The sequence below is a fragment of the Echeneis naucrates genome, chromosome 4 (genome assembly GCF_900963305.1).
Source record: "Echeneis naucrates chromosome 4, fEcheNa1.1, whole genome shotgun sequence".
Lineage (NCBI taxonomy): Eukaryota > Metazoa > Chordata > Actinopteri > Carangiformes > Echeneidae > Echeneis > Echeneis naucrates.
The window spans coordinates 19876358-19901344 of record NC_042514.1 but is presented as its reverse complement, the minus strand read 5'-3'; the positions used below and the strand labels follow the sequence as shown (position 1 = coordinate 19901344).

The 24987-nt window shown below is 39.8% G+C and overlaps 3 protein-coding genes across 6 annotated transcripts; 1 reads left to right on the top strand and 2 right to left on the bottom strand.

The window, feature by feature from the left end:
• Nucleotides 1-1499: 1499 nt before the first annotated feature.
• Nucleotides 1500-8987, bottom strand: plvapb (plasmalemma vesicle associated protein b). The gene is made up of 8 exons (XM_029499865.1): nt 8543-8987; nt 8011-8187; nt 7733-7826; nt 7081-7282; nt 6761-6980; nt 3656-3805; nt 3317-3445; nt 1500-3084 (listed from the first exon to the last, which is right to left on the bottom strand). Exons 1-8 carry the CDS (start codon nt 8744-8746, stop codon nt 2971-2973), a joined length of 1290 nt encoding a protein of 429 aa, XP_029355725.1. The 5' UTR covers nt 8747-8987; the 3' UTR covers nt 1500-2970.
• A 1851-nt stretch (nt 8988-10838) lies between these two features.
• On the bottom strand, nt 10839-14461 carry babam1 (BRISC and BRCA1 A complex member 1). Its single transcript, XM_029500741.1, has 9 exons — nt 14347-14461; nt 13269-13708; nt 13107-13165; nt 12902-13022; nt 12677-12755; nt 12556-12580; nt 12348-12477; nt 12010-12096; nt 10839-11792 (listed from the first exon to the last, which is right to left on the bottom strand). The coding sequence occupies exons 2-9, from the start codon at nt 13695-13697 to the stop codon at nt 11592-11594; spliced, it is 1131 nt and encodes a 376-aa protein (XP_029356601.1). The 5' UTR covers nt 13698-13708; nt 14347-14461; the 3' UTR covers nt 10839-11591.
• Nucleotides 14462-15308: 847 nt separating this feature from the next.
• Nucleotides 15309-24794, top strand: ushbp1 (Usher syndrome 1C binding protein 1). 4 transcript variants are annotated; one of them, XM_029500739.1, is made up of 15 exons: nt 15309-15428; nt 16421-16635; nt 16861-16997; nt 17362-17525; nt 17663-17845; nt 18087-18337; nt 19328-19468; nt 19972-20060; nt 20164-20293; nt 20497-20731; nt 20842-21000; nt 21745-21842; nt 22771-22893; nt 23017-23081; nt 23172-24794. In XM_029500739.1, exons 1-15 carry the CDS (start codon nt 15423-15425, stop codon nt 23276-23278), a joined length of 2103 nt encoding a protein of 700 aa, XP_029356599.1. In that variant the 5' UTR covers nt 15309-15422; the 3' UTR covers nt 23279-24794. The 4 variants fall into 4 exon arrangements, with proteins under 4 accessions (XP_029356599.1, XP_029356600.1, XP_029356597.1 ...); XM_029500740.1 differs by having other exon boundaries at nt 23012-23081; XM_029500737.1 differs by having other exon boundaries at nt 23017-24794.
• The last annotated feature ends 193 nt before the right edge of the window (nt 24795-24987 follow it).

Sequence of the window (24987 nt, the reverse complement as noted above, 5' to 3'; positions counted from 1 at the left end):
GTTTACTTTCAATCCTGTGCACATGCACAGTGCACACCGCTGATTACAGGGCTGTTAAGGCAGAAACTTTCTGGAAAGTTAGCCAGAAATGTTCCATCCCATATGAAATGTATTTATTTATTGAACTTATTCAGGAATTTAGTGCAAAAAAAAAACAGTAAGGTTGTACAATTGTGGTTGATTATACTACTACATAAAAAACAGCTGACATGAATCCATATGGTGGCACTCGCAATATTGCTTTATGAAGCCGTAACATTACAGATCAACATGTATGTGTTTTTTGCTTGTTTTTTATTTTAGTTTTATTTTGCTCCTCTCAGTTTCAGGTGGTAATTTTACGGACAATGTAAATACCTTTGTACACTTAACCCAAGGTGTGAGTGTGCAGTTAAATTGCTGATGAGCTCATCACTTTGTGCTTACAAAAGAAGTAGTAAAGCTTAAAAACAGGTCATATATCCGCCACCCTGCTTGTAAAATGCTGCATAAATGAGCAAATAAATAAGCTTCATCTAAACTTCTGCATGCCAAATGTCCATCCTTGTTTTTGATATCCTTTACATGCTCTAAAACTGCTAATAACTCTGTGATGATGTATTTATGACTTGGTGGATGTGGGTTTTGTCATCTGCCACATGGTTTTGCCATGTTGAAGAACTTCAAAGCTGTATGCAAACCACTAGGAAACATAAATGCAGCTATTCCAAAAGTATTCTGTTTATAGCAGGCACGTAAGTATCTGCTGCCAAAAGAGTCTTTGATAGACTTTTAACGGCAGGAAGACACAGGAGATCAGGGACACTACCCTCAAAGTCTTTTTCTTTTTGGTCCATATAATTTGAACACCATGGCAATAAAAAGATTTTCCAGGTTGGTTTTCCTAAAATGCAGCATGGTGATGCAGTCTTTAGGAATGTTGCCTAACCTTGGCCTGTATTCCACAGTCAAAAGACATGCGCCTCAGAGTACACTCTAAATTGCCCATATGCGCATAACGTAAGCATGAATAGCTGTTGAATGTCTGTTTTGATGCTCATGTTATAGCCAATAAAAATGAGGTTTTAACCTCCCCAACACATGCAGCCCTCCCCACTGAACACTTTAGATGGATGGATAGCTTTCCTAACTACACTACCCACAATGAGCTAGAGAAAATATGTCCAACTGTGCAAAGGCTCTGTGGAGTATAAAGCATGCACAACTATGCCAGTAATATAAGGTCTATAAGTATTTATTTACATTATTATTGTATTTACAGGTTGCATGAGGAGGGTTGGGGAAGGGTTACATGGCAGATGTTAATGTTGCACTACCAGTCCCATCAGTTGCTACACTGCTGGTTCATTTCATCTTACTTGAAAGACTGAAAGATGAAAGATGCTTCCTTGAAAGAAAACATTAACATTAACTATTAATACAACCAACGAGATGACGCAGTAAGTCTATAAAACGTTTGAGTTTTGGAGTTTGATGCAGTTTTCAAAATACATTTCAGATTTTGATTTGTTTGCTGCACAACATATGTACAGTTTTTTTTTTTTTTTTGCTAGTTCTCGCTAAATTATAAGCCTCATAAGCCTCTGCTTTACTGGGTGTCACAAAGCTAAACTACGATGGTGAAAATGGTGAAATGGTGAAATGTCCTGTGTCATGTGGTGAAAAAACAATGTGATGGGGGAGCTGGAAAAACAGAACTGCACTTGGGCAGACTGTACCTACACTCTTACAAACCAACTTTACTGATAACACATGGGTGATTACAGACAAGGTCAAATAAATCCAGAAAAAAAACTGAAATGTACAGGTATTAAATAAAAAATGTAATAAAAAAATTAAAATAATAGTAAATAATATTCTAAGTACAGAGGGTAGAGTGAAGATGAAAAGGGCATTTATGCATGTAGCATTATGATTTCATATATAATATACAGTAAAATACATTGTATATTTGGACAAAAATTTACAAAAGAACTAACTTTAATGTCAAAGTGAAAAAAAGAGTCAAGTCAGGAAGAATGGAGGGAGTATGGCACAAGTACAAATCTGCCTAGAGCAGGCTGTCCTCACAATTCACTCACTGGGCAAGAAGAGACCAGTGAGGGAAGCCAACAAAAAATGATTATGATTACACTGAAGAAGTTCAGCTTCAGCAGCTGAACTGGGTGAGACTCTGCAACTGTTGGCCAGGTTAACGTCAAATCTTTCATGGGAGAATGGTGGAGAGTCCCAGGAAAGCCCCGGGCAAACTGAAGGATTCTTCGGTATGAAAGAGTTGTTTGGCCATGAGGCTAGCTGCTCATTTTGACGGACAATAAGCGCTGCACGTCGCAGCAGACACATGGTCCCCACAAGAAAGCATGGCGTCGGCAGCATCATGGTGTTCTGTTGGTTTTCTCCAACAAGCCGTAGAAGGTTTTAAAGGTAGAGGGCAAAATGGTGAAAACGAGGTGAATGTTCAAAGCCCAGACTTTCAGTCCAATAGAGGATTTGTGGCTGGACTTTAAAAGGCCTGCTCATCCCTGTGCGACCTGTCAGAGCCTGAGCAGATTTTGTTTGCAGCCAAAGGTGAATATTGGCTTGAAGTTGTTAGATATTTATGCAGTCAATTATTTTAGAATATTTCTTTTTTATGAATTCATATATCCTTGTAGAAATGTGTTTACTTTCACATTTAAGAGATTGTTTGTCAAAAAACTCAAATTATAAAGGCAATAAAAGATGAAAACATCGAAGGGGTGAATGCTTTTTTGTGACACTAATATATGGACGGGTTTGGAGGTCAGACAGGTGGGACAGCATTTCCTTCTTTGCTTACATAAATGAAGGTCCAGTGCAGAATAGGAAGCATTGGATGACCTTGACCATAATTAAAGATTTTGACCAGCTGCTGCTTAGATCGTTTATTTAATTTCTCTCTCTCTTTCTCTCCTTTTCACTTATATACATAGACGCACACACACACACAGTTTATTGATGAAGGTTTGAAGTTCTGCCCTGTGCTCCAATAAAAGGCCAGTTAGGTACAGTCCCTCTGTCCTGCTGTGGGGCGGCCTGGAGATTGGATGTTTTAGGAACACCAGACTGCAAAACAAAGCAATCGTTCCAGTATTAATTATTTAATATAGCATTGCACAACTACTTAGTGTTTTCGATATGATGGAGTTCAAAATTGGGTAAAATGTGAACCTATGATTTCCTTCCCTCAAACATTTTCAGCTGTCCTCTGCCACTTTGCCACACAACTTAGAATGAATGAATGAATTATGACTCATTCCTTTTCATACGTGTGCATGGAGTAAATGATCTATTTTACCTTAAAACTAGGCTGAGCTGGGAGCATTTGCTGAAGGATCTTAAGTTCTTTCTCTCTCAGGGCTAAATTGTCTTCTTGCAGCTTTTTCTGCTCTCTCAAGCGATTCTGCTCCATCAGTAATTTTTCCACCTTAAAAAAAAAAAAAAAAATCATGTTACTTTTAATTGACAATGTGAATTATTCCCTTTACATCTTCGTATGCTGTATGGATGTGGTTCATGTTGTGATGGATAAAACAGAGAACATTATATTGTTATCATTGAGGAAAATATCTGATGGCATCCTGTAGATTCCCAAGTCCCCAAGGTATGCCATACATTCCACTTTAAAGCTGTCTACCTGGTCATCGTGAGTCTTTTGCTTGAGCTGCATCTCCTTGGCCGCCTCAGCAACCATCTCACTGTGCTTGTGTTCACACTGCTGCAGGTCAGATATCAGGTGCAAGTTCTGCACCTCCATACGACTTGACTTGGCTTGGATCTCTGCAACCTGCAACAAGAATACACAGAAACAATATATGTATGTACAGAGAGAAAGTGAATGTGATCATGTTTTTGTTGGATCTGTACGTATCATCTCATTATCTATACGTCTTATCCATTAGAGGACATACAGAGACAAAGAACCACTCACACGCACGCCTGCGTGCAATTAGACTTGTTAATTAAGCAGAAGGTGCTCGTCTGTGGGAGGAAACCAGAGTGCCTGGAGCGAACCCCCACCGGTTCAGGGAGGAGATTCAAACTCCACACACACAACCTTCCTGCTGTGGGACAACAGGACTACCAGTTTCTGTTTACCATGTGCCTATTTTTACCACCCCAATTCCAACACAGGTGGGAATTTGTGCACATTAAATGCCATGACTTGCAAATCTCATATCCATAACCTGCATTTTTTGACAGTAGTACATAGACAACATATCAAACGCTTAAACTGAGCTATTTTACTGTTTCGTGAAAAATTACTTACACCTATATGAAACAAGTAAGTGGTACAAAGAACAAACAGCTGGGAGAACATGTTGCAACTAATGAGGTTCATTGGTAACAATTCACAAGCATGATAAGGTATAAAGAAGGCAGAATCTCTCAGTAGTAAAGTTGAGCGGAGGTTCACCAATCAGCAACAAACTGCGTCTACAAACTGTGGACTAATTATAAAACAATGTTATTCAATGCATATCTCACATCTGCAGAATATAATATCATTAAAAGATCTCTGTAGAATCTCAGGAAATGTCTGTGAGCGAGGGACAAGGCCAAAAATCAATAATGGGTACCTGTGATATTTGGGCCATCAGGCCTGAATTACCCGGCATGACTCGGTAATGAAATGCAAAGAAAAAGTCATATGTAAATATAATCAAGACGCACCATTGTCTTCTGTGGGCCAAAGCTCATTTAAAAATGGACTGAGTAGAAAACTGTTGTTCTGTGATTAGACAAAATGAAATTTGAAATTCTATTTGAAACCTTAGACGCCATGTCCTGTGGACTGGAGAGGAAAGGGAAAATCCCACTTGTTATCAGCATTCAGTTCTGAAGCTGGCATTTCTGTTGGTATGGGATTGCATTAGTGCCTCTCGAGTGGGCCGCTAGCACATCTGGAAAGGCACCATCAATGCTTAAAGGTACATATGGGCTTTAGAGCAACATGATCCATCCAGATGAATTTTCTCTCCGGGATGGAATATTATTATTCTAAACTTTATACAGTAGAAATACTGCAGGTCATATATCACACAACAGGACAACATTCCTCTTCCAAAAAACGGGCAGCTGCTCTTCAGTTATGAACTGTTGTCAAAAGAAGAGGGTGTAACATGGCCTACTCCCATCCTTTTTGTGTTGCCCCAAAATATATGAGGTTATGAGATTTGCAAATCAATGCATTCTGTTTTATTTGCACTTTACACCGCGTCTCAAACTTTTCAGAATTGGGTTTGTTAATGTTAATTTTCCTTTTAAGAATCAACCTTATGTTACGCAGCCAAATCGTTTAATGCAATCCATGGTCACAAGCCGTCGCAGTCTCTCAAGACAATACAAAATCATGGAATTACAGAATGGTTAAGATTTCGCCACTGTTATATTCTTAGAAAACTTATTGTCAAGTCCTGATCATCTCCAGAAAGGTTTTCATTTTAAAATAATCCATAAAGCGTCAATAACCAGGCTCGCAGTAGCTCTCAACGTCTGAGGCTCAGTAACACGGGATGTATCTATGCTTTATAGATCCTCTTTGTGAACATCTGTTTTTATAAAGAGACCTACGTGAATGCAAACTTATTAAATGATTGGATTAGTTGATCGGCATGACTCTACAACTATTCTGATGATAAATTGTTCAATGTAGTAAAAGTAGTTACTTTCAAAGAAAAATTTTAAAATTATAAAATGATAAATTATTAATAAACTTCTTCTTCTGCGTCACGTCTCGATACGCATTGCTGTTTGAGCACGTATGTAGTGCTGGTTCATGTTATACACTCATATCTTCAAATCCAACAGAAGAAAACAATATTACTGACCAGCAAAAGAAAGTTGAACAGGTTGGAATACAATTGATAATTCCTGACCCCTCAGTGAGACTCTGTATACTTGCTGAGGGTTTATGTTTTTGTTATCCTACACAGAAGTGCTGTATGGGGAGAGCCCCACACGTCACCTCTGCTTTGACCCTGGGTTTGCCTCAGAGGATGTCTGTCTCTTTAGCAAGATTTATCACAAATGTGGCAGTGAGTAGACTTCCTCCCTTGAGAAAAAGGTTTCCTATTCAATTTGTTTTTCCAAATCTTTGGAGTATATATAATATCCAATATAATGGTACTTTATTTTACATCAACTTTATCAATATATCCATTTTATTCAACGTTATACGTCTGCTCAGGAAAGAGGCAAATATTTAGAGTCTGCTTCTATCGGAGAACTTTATCTTAGAATGCATTGTGAAGACTAAGGCCCTGGTTCCCAACTGATAAAGCTTGAGAAAACATCAACAAAGCTACAAAAAGTACCCAGTATTTCACAGTAAGTTAAGAAGCTATCTGCAGCTATCCAGGAGGGGCCGGGATTGTTAGATTGGGATCCACTGTGCAAACTGTCCGTAAAATGAAACAAAATTCACATTAAATTTGATGTTTCTTATACATTGATCCATCAGTGTTACTCTCACTGTAGTCCCTTTTCAATAGAACAACTACTTCGACTTTTCATACGATAACTACATTTTGCAGATGTGTCTGTACTTTCAAACGAGCAGGATTTTCATTCATATGTAGGTAACCTAACTCTTACATTGTTTTTACTATTAATGAAATTTTGCTCAAAGATGTGTATTCCAGCACATATAGGACAAAGCACCGGACACGTTTCGTATCTGTCGTTTAAAACTGTAACATCTCATCCAAGGATCACGCACATCTACAGAGCTGCCACTCACCTTGTTGCCCACATTGTCGAGATACAACTGGAACTTGTTCTCAACATCTCTGGACAGGTTTGTGCAGCTGTTTCTTATCTTTTCCATTTGCTCCTGCTGGCTGTCACATGTGAGGTGAAAGGTTAGCTGGTGAGGGAACAGGTTGTTGATCCGGTTCAGGAAATCTTTGGTCACTATTGTGATCCCATTCAAAGACTCTGCAAAGTCCTCTTTGCATTTCCTAGTCAAAAATAAATGAATAAATAAATAAATAGAAAACTTAAATAAACAAAATTTATCTCCATTCTTTTTTTTTTTTTTACACACAAACAGTGCCGTACCCGGTGTAGGTAACAAGCTGCTCTTTCAGCACTGTGTTCTCCTTGCGCATGGAGATGGCATCCTGGTGGTGTGTATCTCGGTCTTTGAGGGCATTGTCTCTCTCCTGGCTCAGGTAATGAACTGTCTGGGTGAAGTTTGCCTCAATGAGACTTATCATAGCTTTCTGCTGAGCATTGAGGCTCTGCAATGTCTTTACTTCACCTGGAGAGTTCACAGAAGAACACTATTAATACGAGAACTCTTAAACAGATACTTCATTTAACCCTAACCCTTTCATTCGTTATCATTAATAATAAATACTCATATTAGAGATTAATAACAATAGCTTTAGGAGTTCCAGATTGGGAGGGAAATGTTCATACCATTCCTTTGGTATTATAGTCATAGTTTCTCTTTTCTGAAAGTCATTCATCAATAATCTCCCAACTAAACCAGCTATATATAAAAACCAGAGACTGATTCTTTACAAGCCAGTGATCCAAAGGTTTATTCATGTTTTAAATGAGTTTAAAGAGCTACCTAAATGTATCTGAAATGGATAACACCTAATCATTGTGTCCTTTCTTTAGCATTCCTATACATGCATTTGTCATTGCCAAAGTAATCTATTGCAAGTGGTTAAAAATTAGAATAGAAAATTGGAGAGCATACTGCTTGTAGTAAGTACAGCTGGAGCCTGGATGGGAGGGGTGGGACGCCGTGCCATCATGCTCAGTGTGGTTGCACTCATTCTCTCACAACTGGACTGTAAAGGAAAAAAAAAGATCTTATTATGCTTATGGATTATATTTTAATACCAGGGTGACCCAAAGAATAATGAAAACTCCTCCTAAAGAGATATATCATTTGTAAATTACCCCAAATAAAAATTCTGAAGCACATTTAGAAAAAACCTTCTGTAATGTCTTTTTTTTTTTTTACCCACTCACCAATCTAAATTTTAGCTGAAATTGTGTGCTGTTGGCATCATTTTTAAGTTTCTCCATTTCTTTCTCCAGGGAAGCTTTCTCAGCTTTGCAGGCTTCCAGTTGAGCTCCCAGCTCGCCTTTCTCCTTCATCAGCTGAATGTTATTCTCGCTCAGCCTGTTAAAACTCAACTCCAGCTCCTTCAGAAAAGCATTCAGATTACTCAGCATCACCAGGACTGCATTTTACAGCACTGAAAATAACCTGCTAAAACATATTGTGTGAGACACATCACAACAGACAAGTGATGATGAGCTTGAGCAAAGGCTGCAGCAGAAATGACCTCAATTTCAGTCTTCAAAGATCCATCCCAATAAAAGAGATGTTTTAGTTATTGTTAGTTCACTTGGAAGTCAATATAGTCTTTTATGAGATTCCGCAGAGGATCAGCTCCAACATACACAAATTATTATTTTAAACACTTTTTTTTTTTTTTTTTTAATTCCTTGGGTTCTTGATTTAGCAGATTTTCTAAAGGAATAAAAAACCACTGACCTCAACCCTTTTCTCCACTGCAGACTTCTCTGGCTGCCCATAGATTAGGAACAGCACCAGACTGATGATGATAAGTGACTGGATCAGAGAGGAAAAGAAGAAGATGATCCTCATGTAGTAGCCACAGCTCTTTCCTTTTGACTTATGCAGGGGCTCCCTTGCCTCCTGGCCAAACTTGGCATGGGAGTAGTTGGAGCTGTACATGCTTGTTGGAAGTGAAATGATGGCAGCTGATTTTGGTAGATTTAAACAAGAATTATTTTCAAAAGTCCAAAGTTTCCCCCTGTGATGCGATCTTCCCTGCTGAACAGGTGTAGAGTCTCCAAGATGAACAGTGACGGGCAGAGAAGTAGGTAGCTTGACCCTGAAATGTATTTGTCCTCCAGCTCGACTGCACGGTCAGGGTGCAGAAACATACAGACAGAAATAGCACGTAAGGATGGATGTAAACAATGACCCTTAGCTGTGCATAGAGGCCATGTTTATAAATGCTGCTGGAGGCATGCTTCCAGTCCATCCTGGCCCAGCCCTCACCTCCCTCCCCTCCTCCCTCATCGACCTCTGTAACAGTTACAGCCTCAAGCTGCACCACAGCAAGAGTCATCAAAAGTTTCCATAGAGTTTGGAGCAGAATGAGATTTCTGCGTTTTGAAGATGGAATATTGTTCAAGTATACTTTCATACAAGTTTATAAGTCATAAATTAGAGCACTTTCCTTGGAACAATAATTTGTGTCTGTTGTGGTCAAAAGATGTCTCCTACTCCAGAAAAGTACATTTTGAGCATATGCTTAGTAGACATGGGTGGATCGCTCCACAAAGCAGGAATATTACTGATGCTAAGCCTTCTTTGGCTGTGGATTCGTGGCTTAATACGTTAAAAAATATATGTTTCTCACATCATGGCCTGAGCTTAGATTTTGTCAGTGGCACAAAATATCTTCCTGGAAAATTACATACTACTTATGTTATGTGAAAAAAGGCTCAGATCACAGCATTATTTTAGAGAATTCACAAAACAAACGTCTCTTATTCATCAGTGGAAAATTGTATAGGGTTTTAACGTGCGTTCGGTTCACAATAATACATTTACATTTCCAGAGTCAAGTGTTTACATTCACACTGAAATAAGTCTGGTTTGCTGTGACTATTTGTCATGGTCATATTTGCCTTAAAAAAAAATCTCCATCCTTGTGTGCATCCAATGTAATATTACATTTCATATTACACATCCTTTGTTTTTATATCAGGAATGAAAAAGGAAAAAATTGCAACTTCAGAAATACCAATATCAATGATTACCCTGACACCTGAACTATTATATACTATACTAATAAATTTGCCTTGCATTCCCTTGACATCTGTTTAGTACATCATCAAATTAAATAAATAAATTATTGGAAAATGTTACAAATGTACTGTGCTCAAGTAAATGTACCTAGTTATTTTCCACTACTGTCTGCACCAGACATACAAAAAACCAGGAAAGATCACGCATCAGTGCCATTGTTAAATAAAGTTCCAACAAATTGTCATAAGAAATATTCATGTCCCTGGTGGCTGATCAACAAAATAGACCATGTAGGGAGTAAAAGTACAGCTCCCACCCACACCCCCGCCCCCCCCAAAAAAAAATATTCCACCATATCCTGTTCCAACCAAGCACGGAAAGGAAGGAGTCATGGCTGCAGAGGAGTGAAAGAATGAAAACAATAGGGACCTGTCATTCTTCGGGGATGAGGGAAAACAAGTCTTCACTGCAGTACAAATGCACCCCCTTACACTGTTATCTGTGCTCATGATGTGTTGACTATGCTGAGGAAGGGTGTGAAAGGGGAAAGGTCCTGTGAGCCCAGGGTTTTCCTGCTACTGATTGTCCCCCTGACAACCTGTCCTTGCCGGAAAAAAACTACTTTATGAAGGCATGCCTGTCATCCATCTTCTGCCTCTAACAGGAGTCAGAGCAGACACATGATCAATTTCTGAACAAAAACAGGAAACCACATGGCTACAAACTAAGATAAAATCACCTTTTAAGTCCAGACACCTTCAGGGTGATAGGAAAATATATCTTTAACACAAGTAATATTTACGCTGCAGGTTGACAGTAGATGCTTTATCATCCTGTCATGGGCTACAGATTTTCACACTAATGAATGGTTCAAGCAGAAAGGTTTGTAAATTCCATTTGATGCTGAGCAAAATTGATGATTTCGAATATGAAAAACGAAACTGATATGCAAATGTAACTGCTGCCAACTTTCACAGTCCTCAGTCATGTTTTGCCAGACTTTTATTTCAAAGCTAGTATTTATTTCAGTTGGAAGTCTACTGCCATCTTCTGACAAAAAAGAGGATAGGACAAATTTAGGCGTATAAACAAAGATGCAAAATATGATGAAGTGAGCCTTTAATACTCAGAAACAGCTTTAAAAAAGCTTATCTATACAACATGTTTCAAGTACAGCTACGCCATACAAAGGGCCTTCTTTTTTTTTTTTAATGAAAGCATCAACACCACAAAAATCATTGTCAAGAATAGCTCAAAATCAAATGAGGCCACATCTCCATTATTGTACATTCTGTTCATTGTGTGTTACACAAGAGCAACACAAGACAAAAATAAAATAAAATAAAAGCAACTCATAAAATGTACAGTAAAACAGGTAAAGGTGAAAATTACCATCTAAGGGGGAAGGAAACGTTCCTCATTGATACATTGCATTACAGTTCATTACTTTAAAGTCCCAGAAGGCTGGTCGTGGAATACTGTCACGTGTACTGCAGTTTGTTTGATTTGCACCTTTAAGACTACCTGCTAACAAATGGATTCTTTCACTACTTCTGCAGTTTAAAACAGTGAATGACTTATTCATTCTCTTGCTAAAACACAATGACTGTTACCAGTAACCTGCTGAAATACCTGTAGCTGTGAATGGAAGAAAGCCCCAATAATAATGTACTAAAGGTGGAGAAGCCCAGCACCCGCTTCCTGAAAAACTAGTGTGTACAATCCAAAGAGAAGCAGTGCCTTGTGAGTCCACACCATTTTAGACTGTGGCCTCAATGTCCTGAGGGTCTTCCCCCTCCAGCAGACTGTAAGATGCATGGCTCTGGAAGGGTCTCTGTAAAGGGTGAGCCAGGAGTTTCGCCATGCAGTTGTGCAGCTCAATAGCAGGTCCCTTCAGGGAAACCTCAAAGTGATAGCACATACCCTTTGAGTCCAGATTGCAGAAAGAGGTATAGTTGTCCTGGAGACAGAAAATTTAGAGGAAGGAAATTTTCAGATTAAATGATTCATTCTTAGTGGGATGGAGTGAAATATATCACAGGGGTAACGAGTTGGTGATGAGTACAGGTTTTATTTTAGTAAATAATCTAATGAGACACCATGCCTGATGAAAACCACAGCATTAGTTCAAACTACGATATGCAACCAAATCCCACTTCAGCAGCTGCTTTACTCACCCTCCAGGTGGCCTCATCCCCCAGCTCCTCTACACCGTTATGTAGATAGACCACGTCAAAGAAGAAATATGGAGACTGTAACATTTTCTGCAGCAGTAGAAGAACAAGCAAGACCTTCACTTCAACTTAAAATTGAATAGACAAGATGCAGCCAAAAACACATTAACAGAAAAAATCTGTTGCCCAGCAACGGAATCAATTCAACATTTTCCAAAAAAACAAAAACAAAAAACAAACAAACAAAAAGCTGTTTAAACTACTGATGAAAAATATAATATATAATATATATATATATATATATATAATATAATGTAATATCTCTGATATTTTGTGCTTACATTAACTGCCTCAGATGGGTTGAACTGAAGCTGTCCTGCATGTCGGCTGTAGATAAGAACACTCCGCACCACATAAGGAGGTGGTATGGTCTGAACATTTTCCATCAGTGGCAGCGCAATCTTCTGGTGACTAGAAAGACAAAACAAGAGATGATTCCAAGTCAAGCAAATGAGGCCTGAAAGGCTTGTAGAGACGCAGGTTACTTACATTACATTAAGAAGATCTTCCAGGTCTATGGAGGACAGTTAAGGTTACTACTTGACAACTATTTCTTTACCATTCTATTTCTCACTTTCAGTTTCTTAATTTGTTATAACTTAAAGGATACTGAAGGACTCGCACACATTGGTCTCCAGATCATACAAACAGCTGCACAGCTCCCGCGGGTCAGACGTGAAGCCAGACAGCTGACAGGGATATACATAAGAGGAGGACAGAGAAGATAGTATCCAAAAAAAAAAAAAAGCAAAAAACTAGGAGACATGTTGCCTTAACACATCAGATAGGCATTGCATGTAATATTTGGAGGATATCAAAATGCTCCTGTACTTACCCATAAGGCATCATCATTGACTACAACGAGGGCAAACTCATGTCGTTTGTCAATCTTGTGCTTAGTTCTGACAAACATCTCAATCATCTTCTGAGATATATTCAGGGCATTTGTTTTAGATCTAAATGCAGAGATAATCCAATTAGGCAGCGATGACATAGGTGGAATATGAGGGCAGTGAAATATTGTACCTACTGTACCTTACCCATTAAAAGACTCTAACTTTGGCAAAGACATCTCTTCAGAAAGGTCTAGGCAGATAATCTGTTGCAAAGAACACATTATCAGATAAAATAAACCATGGGTTAAAAAGAGGCCTTGTTTTTACTGTGGAACCTCATAAACCAGTATTGTAACCTAAGCCTACCACTTTTTCTGGGCAGTTGACTCTGGGTACTCGGATCTGGTACTCTGCTGGTGCAGGGACGGCAGTTGTCAGTGTGGACTGCTGCTGTGCGGGCTTTGGCCTCTCTTTGTTTGCAACAGCTGCAGCAGATAAAGGACCTGCAGCACTGGCTACTGCAGCTGCAGTGGGAACTGCAGTCTGAGCTGCAGTTGCAGGGACGGTGGTGGTGGAGCTGGAAATCGGGGGGCTGTCACTGGTCGAAGCCTCTCCTTCCCCTTCCACACGACTGCCCACTAACGGCTGAGATATGTTTGGGTTGCTGTTGTTGCCTCCCAAGCTGCCTGTGCTGCTGCGACGGTCCTCAGCACCTTCTGGATTGGAGCGTGTACGAGGTCGCAGCTCAACCAAACGCTCCTCTCCGTCTGCTGGACCAGGCTCTGGTGTCTCCATGGATACAGTGGCTTTTAAAGCAGAGATGATGAGTTAGTGTGGCCATGCAAAATATCCTTAACATTTAACTCCAGCTGGCATCCACTGATAACAAAACTTGATTACAATGAAGAGTGGTCTTTCCATCTGACTCTAAATATGATCAGCACTAGTAACAAGTACAATTTAGCTCTAGCTATAGCTCTGTATCTGTTAGCTATGTAACAAGAGCTACTTCTAAATTGCAATATTACTTTACCCAGTCCTGCAATGTTGCAGAAAGCGGCATACCCCAGTCTATACTGACTTCATATTTACGCCTCTACTTTCAAACATATGTCATATGTCAAATATATGTAATCAATAGGATGTCCCGATGTTTGGTTCGTGGGGTCAAAGTCCACACGAGCCAAACATCCTTCACACACAGTGTGCAGATTGGGCCGGTGGAACTGGGACAATCTGTGCTATTCAGAGTTATATTATATTATATTACTTCTGAAATGAAAGCCTGTCATTCATTTTAAGAGGCTCACAAACACTTCGTGCTTAAGAAGCTGTTGCGACGATAGCGCAATAACATGCTAGCATTAGTTAGCTTGAGTAAAACTGCGGAAGCAGAGGGATTGTAAAATGAAAATGTTCGATTTATATTAAAAAGTTTATTTACCAGAATAACACGTCAACGACGACTATGATCTTCCCAACGTAAGACTCATTGAAAGATGGAAAAATATAAAGACAAGCTAACACCTGTTTAAACTGATGCACTTCCTTACCGGAAATGATCCAATACAGAGCTGCGCCGGACCATAGCACTCTGGGTAATGTAGTTTATAAAGTTAGCATCGCAGCCCTTTTACGTCTATCCTTTTTCCCAATGTGGTTGTTGTGCTTGTTTATTTGTCAGCGGGATTATGCAAAAAGTCGTGAACTACTGAAGTGGTTCACTGGCCATGAGGCATGGAGCGTTGGCCAGGAACAATCCCATCACATTTTTGTCCAATTTCCTATCACCTTTCCTCCTGATAGATCTGTGTTAATACTTGGTGGAGAGATTCCCACTTTTCCTATTTGTAATGGACATCGAGGCTAATATAGCAGATGAGGCAGTGGTAAGGTGAACAGAATATAGAGAATAAGCTGCCTACCCTAAGTGATTATGATGGTAACTGACTATATTCATTTATACCACCAGCAGGCACTTAGCCTTTCCACGGCTGATGCTGAGCACTGTCTCTTGGATTAAAGTATTTAAAATACAGGCCCAGACTATCTTTAAGCATTAGCAAAATAAATAGTACAGACTAATACAGTGGGCATTACATATGAGAAACATCCTGCTCAAAGACTGATCAGTTAACATGGGCAAAAGTGACTGATGATGCCACCTCAACAGCTTATGCAATAACTGCACATTTTATATTTATAATGTTGGTGTGCAGAACAGGGATGCAGGGTTCACACAATGGTGATGGTCTACTATGAAAAAAGTATGGAAGCATACTGTGAGCAAAACAGGAAAGAACACAACGTGATGGAAAGGGTGGGGGTGACTTCCTAAGTGTGTTCCAATTTCTTTTCTCATCACACTAAACAGGCAGGGAGCTGCTGACCGAAAATATACAGCAGATCAAACTAACAGAACAGAGGAAAACCCGTCTCATTTAGTCAAATGTTTAGCCATAGGTAGAGAACAGCACATCAGGATCTCAATCACTGCTGCAAGCATCACGATCAAATAGTATGGAGGTAAGTTAAGAGGAAAGGGCTTGGTATTTAATGTCGCTTAACACATGGGGTGTTGCATGACCAGTAGCATAACGTCTAATATAGCCAGTGATGAATAAATTTATCAAAGATTGGAATGACTATATCACATTGTGAAAAGCCATACAGATGTAGTCTGTTGTACGATCACAATCTACAAAAGAACGACTAGTTTAAGAATTCTAGTACTTTGTATCAATGTCATTAGTTTTCTTAAACATGTCAATATCAGGATTATTTTTGATGAGTGAAAATTACTGAGTGGTACCACTTAGATTACTTCATAGCTTTGCACATGTCGCCTAGGCGGTAATACTAAAGTGAATGTGACCCAACGTTGTCATTTATTATAAAGCTGTGAGTGTTTTTATTGCAAATCATCCAGGTACTTTGCTTTTTCTCCACTGTATCACCGACTGCTGTTGTCTTAAAGGTGCTTTATAAATAAAGGTTGAGTTGAGCCTCGGTGTAACTATTACTAGGAGTAGTATAAGGAATTTGAGGTGCTGTTAGTTAAATTTATGTGATTAAAACATGGACATTGAAAACTGTGTCATTCTGAAATACTTATAAGCATTCATAGTTTATGGCAGTGTAAAAGACTGATATTTTGATCAAGTTTTTTTATTTTATTTTATTTATTTAAGGAATTTAGCCAACATTCAAGCAAACAAAGGATTTGTCTACAAATATTTGCTAAGCAGGATGTTGGCTGTCAGGATGTTTTAGCTTCCTCCTTTTCCGCTCCTCAGAACAATATCAAATAGTAAAAGCAATAACATCTAGTTCTGGAGGATGACCAACCTTTAATCCAAGTACATAATCTTTACCCAAGATTTAACCAAGTGCCATTTGTCAGTGAATGATTGTTCACAAGCGGTTTCATGAGTAGAAGTAAAAATAAGTTTAAAAATATTATTATTATTATTTTCCTTACAATCTAAATCATCCACACAATTCCCCCATTTCTGCAGGATTCAGTCTTAGTCAGAGGTGACAGCCTAGATGCTGGATCAGGATGTAGCAGGGAGGGGATTGACGATATGACCTTTGACCATGAGGGCACCTACCCAGCAGCAAGCCTTGAGCCTTCACCAGCAGAACTTGCTCAGTGTGAAGTTGAAGTGGGCACACTGCTCAGCATCATTGCTGAACTGAGCAAGAAGATGGGGTCATTAAAGGCACCAAGGTAACATTAATGACGCATGTGTCATAGTTTTTGAGGTTTCAGTCGAAATGTAATAGCTTGAAATAAATATTACATTATTTTGTCTCTAGCAGTAGTCCAGAGAATTATAATAATGTGCTTGGCGTTATTTGCTTTTTGTAGAACTATTGACCAGTTTATGTTCTTTCAAGCGGTCATGTTTGCCACTGCATAAACACGGGAATGTTCTTCACTCTCCCACTGCAGTGAATCAGTGGACTCAGGCTCGCCAGGACCATCCAGGCCTTTGGTCCCTGACCTTCTGTCTCATAGACTAGTCAGAGGCAGCCCAGAGAGACACACTGCCTCTGCGGCCGCATCTAAACCTCCGCTGGCTGACCAAGGTTTGCTGATCCTGTGCCACTGTACTGTATGTAGGTGAGGGTTAGGGTTAGTGTTAGGTTTGTTTACACCAAGTAGGACCAAAACCAATTTTCTTTCTTCAAAAGAGCATAACGCATTGAAGAACGACTCACACTGAACATAATTTTAGTTGTTCCATGTAAGTCGTCAATGAAAGTCAATGAAAATCGACCTTTGTAAAATACTGTATGATATGCAGAGGAAAAGCAGGGACACATGAAGTTATAAAGATATGATGGGAGAGAAAGTTTGAAATTGTCATATGAAAGGAATATGCTTTTCCTGCAAATGAAAACGTTCTCTCTCTCTCCTTGATTGAGTGCGACCTAATTTTACATCCTCTAGGGGGCAATGGTGTAGTGTGGAGAAAGATGCAGGAGGTTTTATCGTCTGTGGAGGACTCCATTAGCTGTAGGAGGACATGGGCTGTCCCCATCACAGCTTCTGACCACTACAAGCACACAGAGCATCTGAGAGCAGCCCAGGAGAGCTGGGATAAATCCACCCAGGTGTTAATACATCATATTCATAGGTCATCATAACTGCCATAAGGAGATGAGGCACGGCTGTGTCAGCATAAGAAAAGAGCTTGTTTCTGTTTTAACTCCCATCAGCGCCTTTAGTGATTCATGCTTACCGGTTGCAGATATTGGAGGAGATGGAAAGAGAATTTGGAATATCATGCCTATCAACCTTGCCGAAGGACATCCTGGATTTGGAGAAACATGACCCTGCTCTCAGAGGCACCTTGTACAGTTATCAGGAGGAATCGACTGACAAAATGCAATCACAAAACACAACAAGCCAGATGGAAGCTGAGAGGAAAAAGGTGGGAGATAGTCTGCGGTTATTTTGTTACAGCAGGGGTAAGGCAAAGTTTATGGGTCAAAACAATGAATCATTTTAAAAACTGTAAAGTGCATTTTCAAAAGAAAAACTTTATGGAGTAAAATACTTTAAAATATTATTCAGTTTCACACAACTGCAAGTTTGACATATTGTGATGGTTAACAATGCAGTTTATTCTGTGTGTTCTCGTGGGTATAAACACAGTACCCTTTCACTCTCAGCCTGTAGGTCTCCATAAGGCCTGGAGGTCAGACAGTTGCTTTCCTTCCTACCGGCCTGCTGCTGGAACCTTCACTCCGGACTTGGCTTCCCCTCCCTTCTCTGCTTCTCCTTTACTCCACAGAAGAACAACAAGAGGTCCTACACCTCTGTCTGTGTGTGAGGACGGCTCTCCGATGGGATCTGTGAATTCTGGCAATCCTTGTCCCAGCCCCATCAGCCTGCCAGAGTCTGAGACAGAACAGCTGAACAGGTGAATCAGGAAAAAGGGAGACTTGTATAGTATTTATTGACCTTTTCCAGTTGTTTAAGGCTGATAATAAAGCTAAATGACAGAACTTTCTGGTTGTGTATAGGGTTATCATTTAGGCAATCATAAGTGATTCATCTTATCCCATCTTAACGGGATGTATTTATTCAAAAGTAAATCAAATTATTAAATAGAGGGAAGAAAAGTGCTGATTCACCCTTCCACTATAACATTTGCAGAACAATAAAACAAAAACACATAAATAAGATATTCACACAACAAAGCAATAAAAATATGAAATTCCCTTAATTGGAACTCTTAAATTACTGTACCCAGAGGCGTTCTGATACTCAGTCTAGTTTTTTTATTTATTTTTTTAACTTATATTTCATTAACTCCACCCTGGAGTTGCATGAGGTCCTCTTGTCTCTCCAGTGATAATCCACACACAGCAGCACTGTTCTTGGATCATCACTGGATTATCATTAACCATTCACTGGCTCACTCCCCTCCGATGTTGGTCGACAGACATTAGTGCTGCTGTGTCCATTGGATCTTTATTGGAACGCTGGTCCTTTGGATCGTCATTGCTGGCTGTGTGGCCTAACCCGATGGAAACACCTCTGGCCATGGTTTTGCTTTAGACTGTGCATTTATTGCGCAACCTTTTCGATTTTAAATTTAAACTAAATTTATAATCTTATCAACTCTAATTACTGACCGTTAAATTCGTGGGGATAACATTTTTTCATTGACATCTTGACTAGTAATCTATTCCAATCTGACAACGTTATTTGGAAAATGATCAAAAACTAGATTACACAGAATAGCCAAATAACCAGCAAAGTTTAGGATTAATTCAGTAAAAATGTTCCCTCCCCCACAGCAGCTTGATTCTTCATTTAATTACAGATTTGTTTCACAATCAGTTAGCCCCCTGAGGACCCCTCAGTAATTCCACTTAACCCTGCCATTTTCCTTCCTTTTACACAGGTACATTGAGAGGCTGAAAGCCAGAAATGAACGTCTGACTGCAGCTTTGGAACGAAAGAAGGGAGAGTTGGAACAGAACAGTATCACGCTCAATAGACTTGAGTCTGACTGCTCTGCCCTGCAGTTGTCTCTCAAATACTGGTACACTCATGTTTGTCACACTGCTACTGAGGCCTGTCTGCACTTATAATGCTTGTATTTACATGGCAGCTTCTCTCTTCCTGCTCTCGTTCTCTCTCCATCCCTCTGCCACCCCCACCACCCTCCTCTCCTTCACGCTCTCTCTCTCTCTCTCTCTCTCTCAACCAGACCAGTCGAGGCAGATAGCTGCCCTCTCTGAGCCTGGTTCTGCCCAAGGTTTCTGCCTCTTATAGGAGTTTTTTTTTTTTGTTTTGTTTTGTTTTTTTTTTTACAGCTGTTGCCAAGTGTTTGCTCATGGAGGGGTTTGTTGGGCCATAAAGAGTTTGGTCTAGACCTGCTTTACATGTGAAGCATGTTATGATTTGGCACTATATAAATAAATTTCATTTTATTTTTATTTCTAACAATATTACTTGTCATGACAAAATAATGGATGTGCACGAGTCTGAATTCTAATGGCTGTAATTAGAGTTTTTTTCATCTGTTGTGCTTGTGATTGACAGTGAAGAATGTGAAGAGGCCTACAGTGAGTTAGTGTCACTTTATGAGAACAAGAAGCAGCAACATATTCCTCTGCAGACATACTTAGCAGGTTACAAGTTTTTAATTCTACTTCTAAAACAGTGCATATATAATATGTATAGGTATGTATACATATTACACAGTCAGACTCACAGCTGTTTTCCTCCCATCAGAGGCTGACAGGCAGGAGCTCAGAAATCCAACATCTCAGCTCAGGACCGTAGGAACTGAAGAGCTGTCCACCTCATTCTCATCAGCAGGGGTCACAGAGGAGAGAGAAACACAAAGTCACTCAGCGCAGAGGTAATCTTTTAAAGCACTGTTATACAATCAAGAACCGGTTAAAAGTACATACAGTTAAAAATAAGATGATGAGATTCATGACTGCTCATAGAAGGAAATTTTGCAAAAGTTGTGTATATCAGCCTTTCTGTTTTTTGCATTTAAATGTGGGCCTTTCTAGGACCATGTTTTTTGGCTAGCCTTCACTATCTGTATCCCCACAGGTCATCTGATCTGGAGAAACGAGAGGCTCTTCTTCGTCAGCAAATCGAACGCCTTAAGAGGGATCGGGCGGCCATTTGCCTCCCTAAACCAAAGCCAGGAGTGGAGAGCAACTTGAGCCCCATAATCAGTCACCCAGCTGGGTCAAGAGGAGGACATGTGACTAAAGAGAACATCAAACCAGCTGATCTGAAGAAAGAGAAGGCTTCCCTCTTCTTTGAACTTATTTCTGTCAGGGTAGGGACCTGTGTGTTCATGGGTAGTGTTCAAATTTATCTGATGATAAAATCGGATCGATTTTACTGTTTCTAGTTTTGTACCTTGTTTTCTTCTTCTTCTTACCTCAGGAGGAAATGTCAGACCTGCGAGCTCTGATCCGCCTCAAAGAGAAAGAGTTGAGGTGTTTGGAGTGGAGTTTAATGGCCCAAAAGGCCCAGGAGTCAGCTGGGGTTTTCATCCCTGAGGGTCTCAGAGAGGAAGTTGAGGGCTGTAAGACCGAACAACAGGTAGGACAGGCTCTTATGTCAGCAAACTTTTCTTTTATTTTTCCATAACATGAAGTCAAGGTGAAACGAGCAAGAGGGAGCAGGACTGGCGTCTACTGTGACAGACCCGATTCAAATCTGGGTGTCCCACGTGGGAAATCATACATTTACCAAAGCAGAATCCCTCCAGGCCAAGAAGGATATTTTGGTTCCACAAGGTCTTCTACTGGGTGTCCTGTCACTGCAGCACAGATTTGTACTGCACCACCACACCTTTGTCTTTATGAAAGGACTGAAGAGCTACTTGAGGTTAACATGCTCTTTTTTCAGCCGTCTGTGATCTCAGACCGGTCTGGAGGTTTCATAGCTTTCTGTATAAAACTATACTTAGAAGATTAACATTTCCCTCAAAAACGAACTTGTTTTCTTTCTCGTGGCTTCAATATGTAATTGGTCAGATCTGATTTGTACCCTTTTAACTTTTATAGCCAAATACCCATCTCAATAAATGTTCTCCACTGTTGTTTATAGCCCAATTACATCCTAATCCGAAGGTCAGGTCTCCACAAAAATTACAGAGTGATAAACAATCCAGAAGGGTATTTTTAAAAAATACTTATTTCTGCATATACCAGTCTTTTCTTTCTCTGTACTTATAGTAGATGTTTTGCTATGCTTGTGATCAAGGCGCTTATATCTTATAGACTGTTGTATGCTATTTTCCTTTTATTTTAAATGTAATTCTAAGTGAATGCCACATTTCAGGGGCTCTGTGAAACCACAGCTAAACTGAGTAGTGATGGGGACGTTGCTGGACTTCAAACCCGGCCCATTCTGAAAGAGCTGCAGGCCCTCCTGCAAAGGTGAGGCATACCTGACCTCACATTAGAAAGTATTGAAATGAAAGATGTTCAAACTAGAAGACAGTTTTTTTACAGATACTTTTTGGTCACAACACAATACGTGCTAAAGCAACACTGATACTCGAAAACACTGCGAAACAACAACAGTACATATAGTCCTACATTTCCAAATGATAATGAAATAGTTTTTCTAATCTGGATTTCTGCCGGCCCTGCTGCCTCCCCTGCAGCAATTTCACGCCGATCCCTAATCCACTGCGCTCAGTACATAACTGTTTCTATTTTTAGCTTGCAATGTTTTGTAATTGATGGCCCTGAGTTGCACTGACCCCTCATCATGAAGAGGCAGAAGTGCTCCATTGCTCACTTACAAAAAAAGAGAAGATGAAGATGAAAAACTTGAGACAGAGAAAATAATGCAATGACAAAGTTTATAAAAAAGTGCGTGAGCACCACAGTAAGCTCGTCAGTAAATGGCAGTGTGTTATTTAACCTTAACCTTACAACATTCCTGAACCTTTATAAATATTGAAAGTGGAAAGTAATATTCATTTATGATATTTTTCTGACAGTTCTAGAGGACTGACGTTTATGGCACTTTTTTAAATGAGCCATAAGTGTTAATGTTTAGAGTGCTGACGTACAATCCACCCACTGTTTGCCCTAACAAACCACCAAGCATTCATTGGCCCTTATTTGTATATATTTCTTTTTTCCTATTTTTCAGATTTGTGCAATGGGAGATGTTATAGTTGCCCTTATTATTTGCTGTTGCTGTTAAAATTTATCATAGGTCAATGTCACACCATTAAAAACATTATAGGTCTTTACATAGATTTAATAGTATTTCTGTGAGATAATATCTTTACTGCCTCAAGTTTTCCTTTGTTTTCCCTTTTGTTTCACTTGATCATATGTTTGTTTTTAGGGAACAAGCCTTGAAGAAGAGATTGGCTTTAGCCCATGACTCATTGAACATAGTTCTCTCAAATGGCGTCTTGCACAGAAGGGAGAATGGAGAACAGATTGCACAGTTCACACAAGCTCACAGGTCAGTGGGCTGCATTGTGTTCTCTTTGTTCATCCTTTATTCATCACCATCACAAACAGAGGCTCAAAGCCAAATGTGAATGTACTAAACTGGATCTTGTGTGTGTGTTTTGTTCCAGTAAAGTCTTGAACTCGTATCGACAGATTCGCAGGAAGTACCGGGAGCAGGTTTGGAGGCTGGAACAGAAAGTGGCAGCCATAATGGAGAGTCATCAAAGCCACAGTGGATCACCAAAAACTGCAGAGGAGACCATGGAGTGGAGGAGGGCCCACTCCATGGTGGCAGCCATAATGGAGAGTCATCAAAGCCACAGTGGATCACCAAAAACTGCAGAGGAGACCATGGAGTGGAGGAGGGAAGAGACTATTCTGTGATTTGTCAGTAGTCAGCAATCAAGAAGTAAATGTGGAGCATGTAGGGCAGTGGAACATGGAAAATGCCATGAATTCATCCTCCAACTTTCAGAGCTTAACATGTTTAGCAGCACTCACACATTAGAACACATTCTTGGTTTCAGAGGAAGAACTGTCATGCAGCCATGGATGTGTAAGGCTGACTCAGGAATTCATCCCACATGAGGACCTCAGGACTGACCTCGACTGCACACGTCCTTTTGGCTGCTCATGCTGTTGTGACAATGCTCCGATAAGGGGGAGGGGGCCAGAACAATAGCTGATGTGCACACAAAATGTGCTGCAAGTCCATTTTTCTTTGCACTTTCCTAGTTTTCTTTATCTAAACGTCTCTCTCCTTCTCTCTCTGCCTTTCACGCTACCTTTCTCTTAGAGTGTCAGTTTACCCCCCAAAAATCTAACTCACCACCAGTGAGTATCTTAGCAAACCACTCTTACTATCTGTGTAAAAAGCTGTGCCTGCTTTTGAGCCCAGGCCTTTGCCATAGGTAGCATGTCTTTAATTCGCATGCAGTATAATGCCATGATAAAGAAACAAAGATTATATATATTTTTATGTATTATGGATGAGCCAACCCTTTAAAAAAGCCATCTTATCTCCTACCTTCTCCTCATATATTTCCCATTCTACTCTTTGCATCTCACTGATACCACAGTTCCCCTGTCCTCGCTCTCTCCCTCCATCTCCTCTCCTCACTCATCTCTCAGTCCCCTCTGACCTCTTTCCCTCCTCCAGCCAACCCTGCGCCCTGACCTACACATACTGGTCAGCTGGAGCCATGACTTCTGGTCAGGAGGTTAAGGCAAAGGTTGAGTGTCACACCCACAGGGTCACAGTGATGCCTGCCTGTTGTGTTAGCCTATGAAAGAAGGGTTCAGAGTGCCAGACGAAATGGCGAGCCCATGACACCCTGACTCTTGCCGGAGCTTGCCCTTTCCCGAGCAAAGGTCACCACCGATGGCCTGTTCTCCACACTGCCCTCATTCCTCCAGGTCACTGTTGCTATTGTTGTAATAGCTACCATAAGAGCAGATGACACAATTATTCTTTCATTTTGTATTCTTTCTCTCTAAGGTCTATATTGAGCTTCTGAGTTGATCAAAGGTTTTTTTAGGTGGTATAACTGTTGTAACCCCTGGGTGACTCTTACATCAAAGAGGACAAGATGTCTTACAAAAAGAAAAAGATATTTTCATCATGACTGCGTCAGTATATGTGCATCTAAACAGCGTTAAGTATTCAGATAGTTTGCTTAGAAAACCTACCACAAGTCTTGTATTTGAAATCTCCCTCAAGATTATGTATGTAGAGCATCAAACTAAAATTACCTTTTTAAAAATCAAACTGATGCATTTCTGTGAAAGGAGCACTTTTCTGTTGATGGTTGAGTTGTTGTTAATGAAACTGGAAAAAAAAAAAACTATACATTATACATTATAAACACATCATGATTATTTATGAACACAACAGCACTAAAATATCTTGCAAGTCACATGAATTTGAATAAAAATTATTTCTATATTTTGTATTGTTTTTCTCTTAAATTATATTAAACTCTATGCCACTAAATCATCATGAAAAAGTATTTGGACTTTTCATTTAAGTAAATGTTGGAAACCAAATACAACTGAAAGTATTTATTTTTTCATCAAATATACTTCAAACTCTAATTCAGCTTTG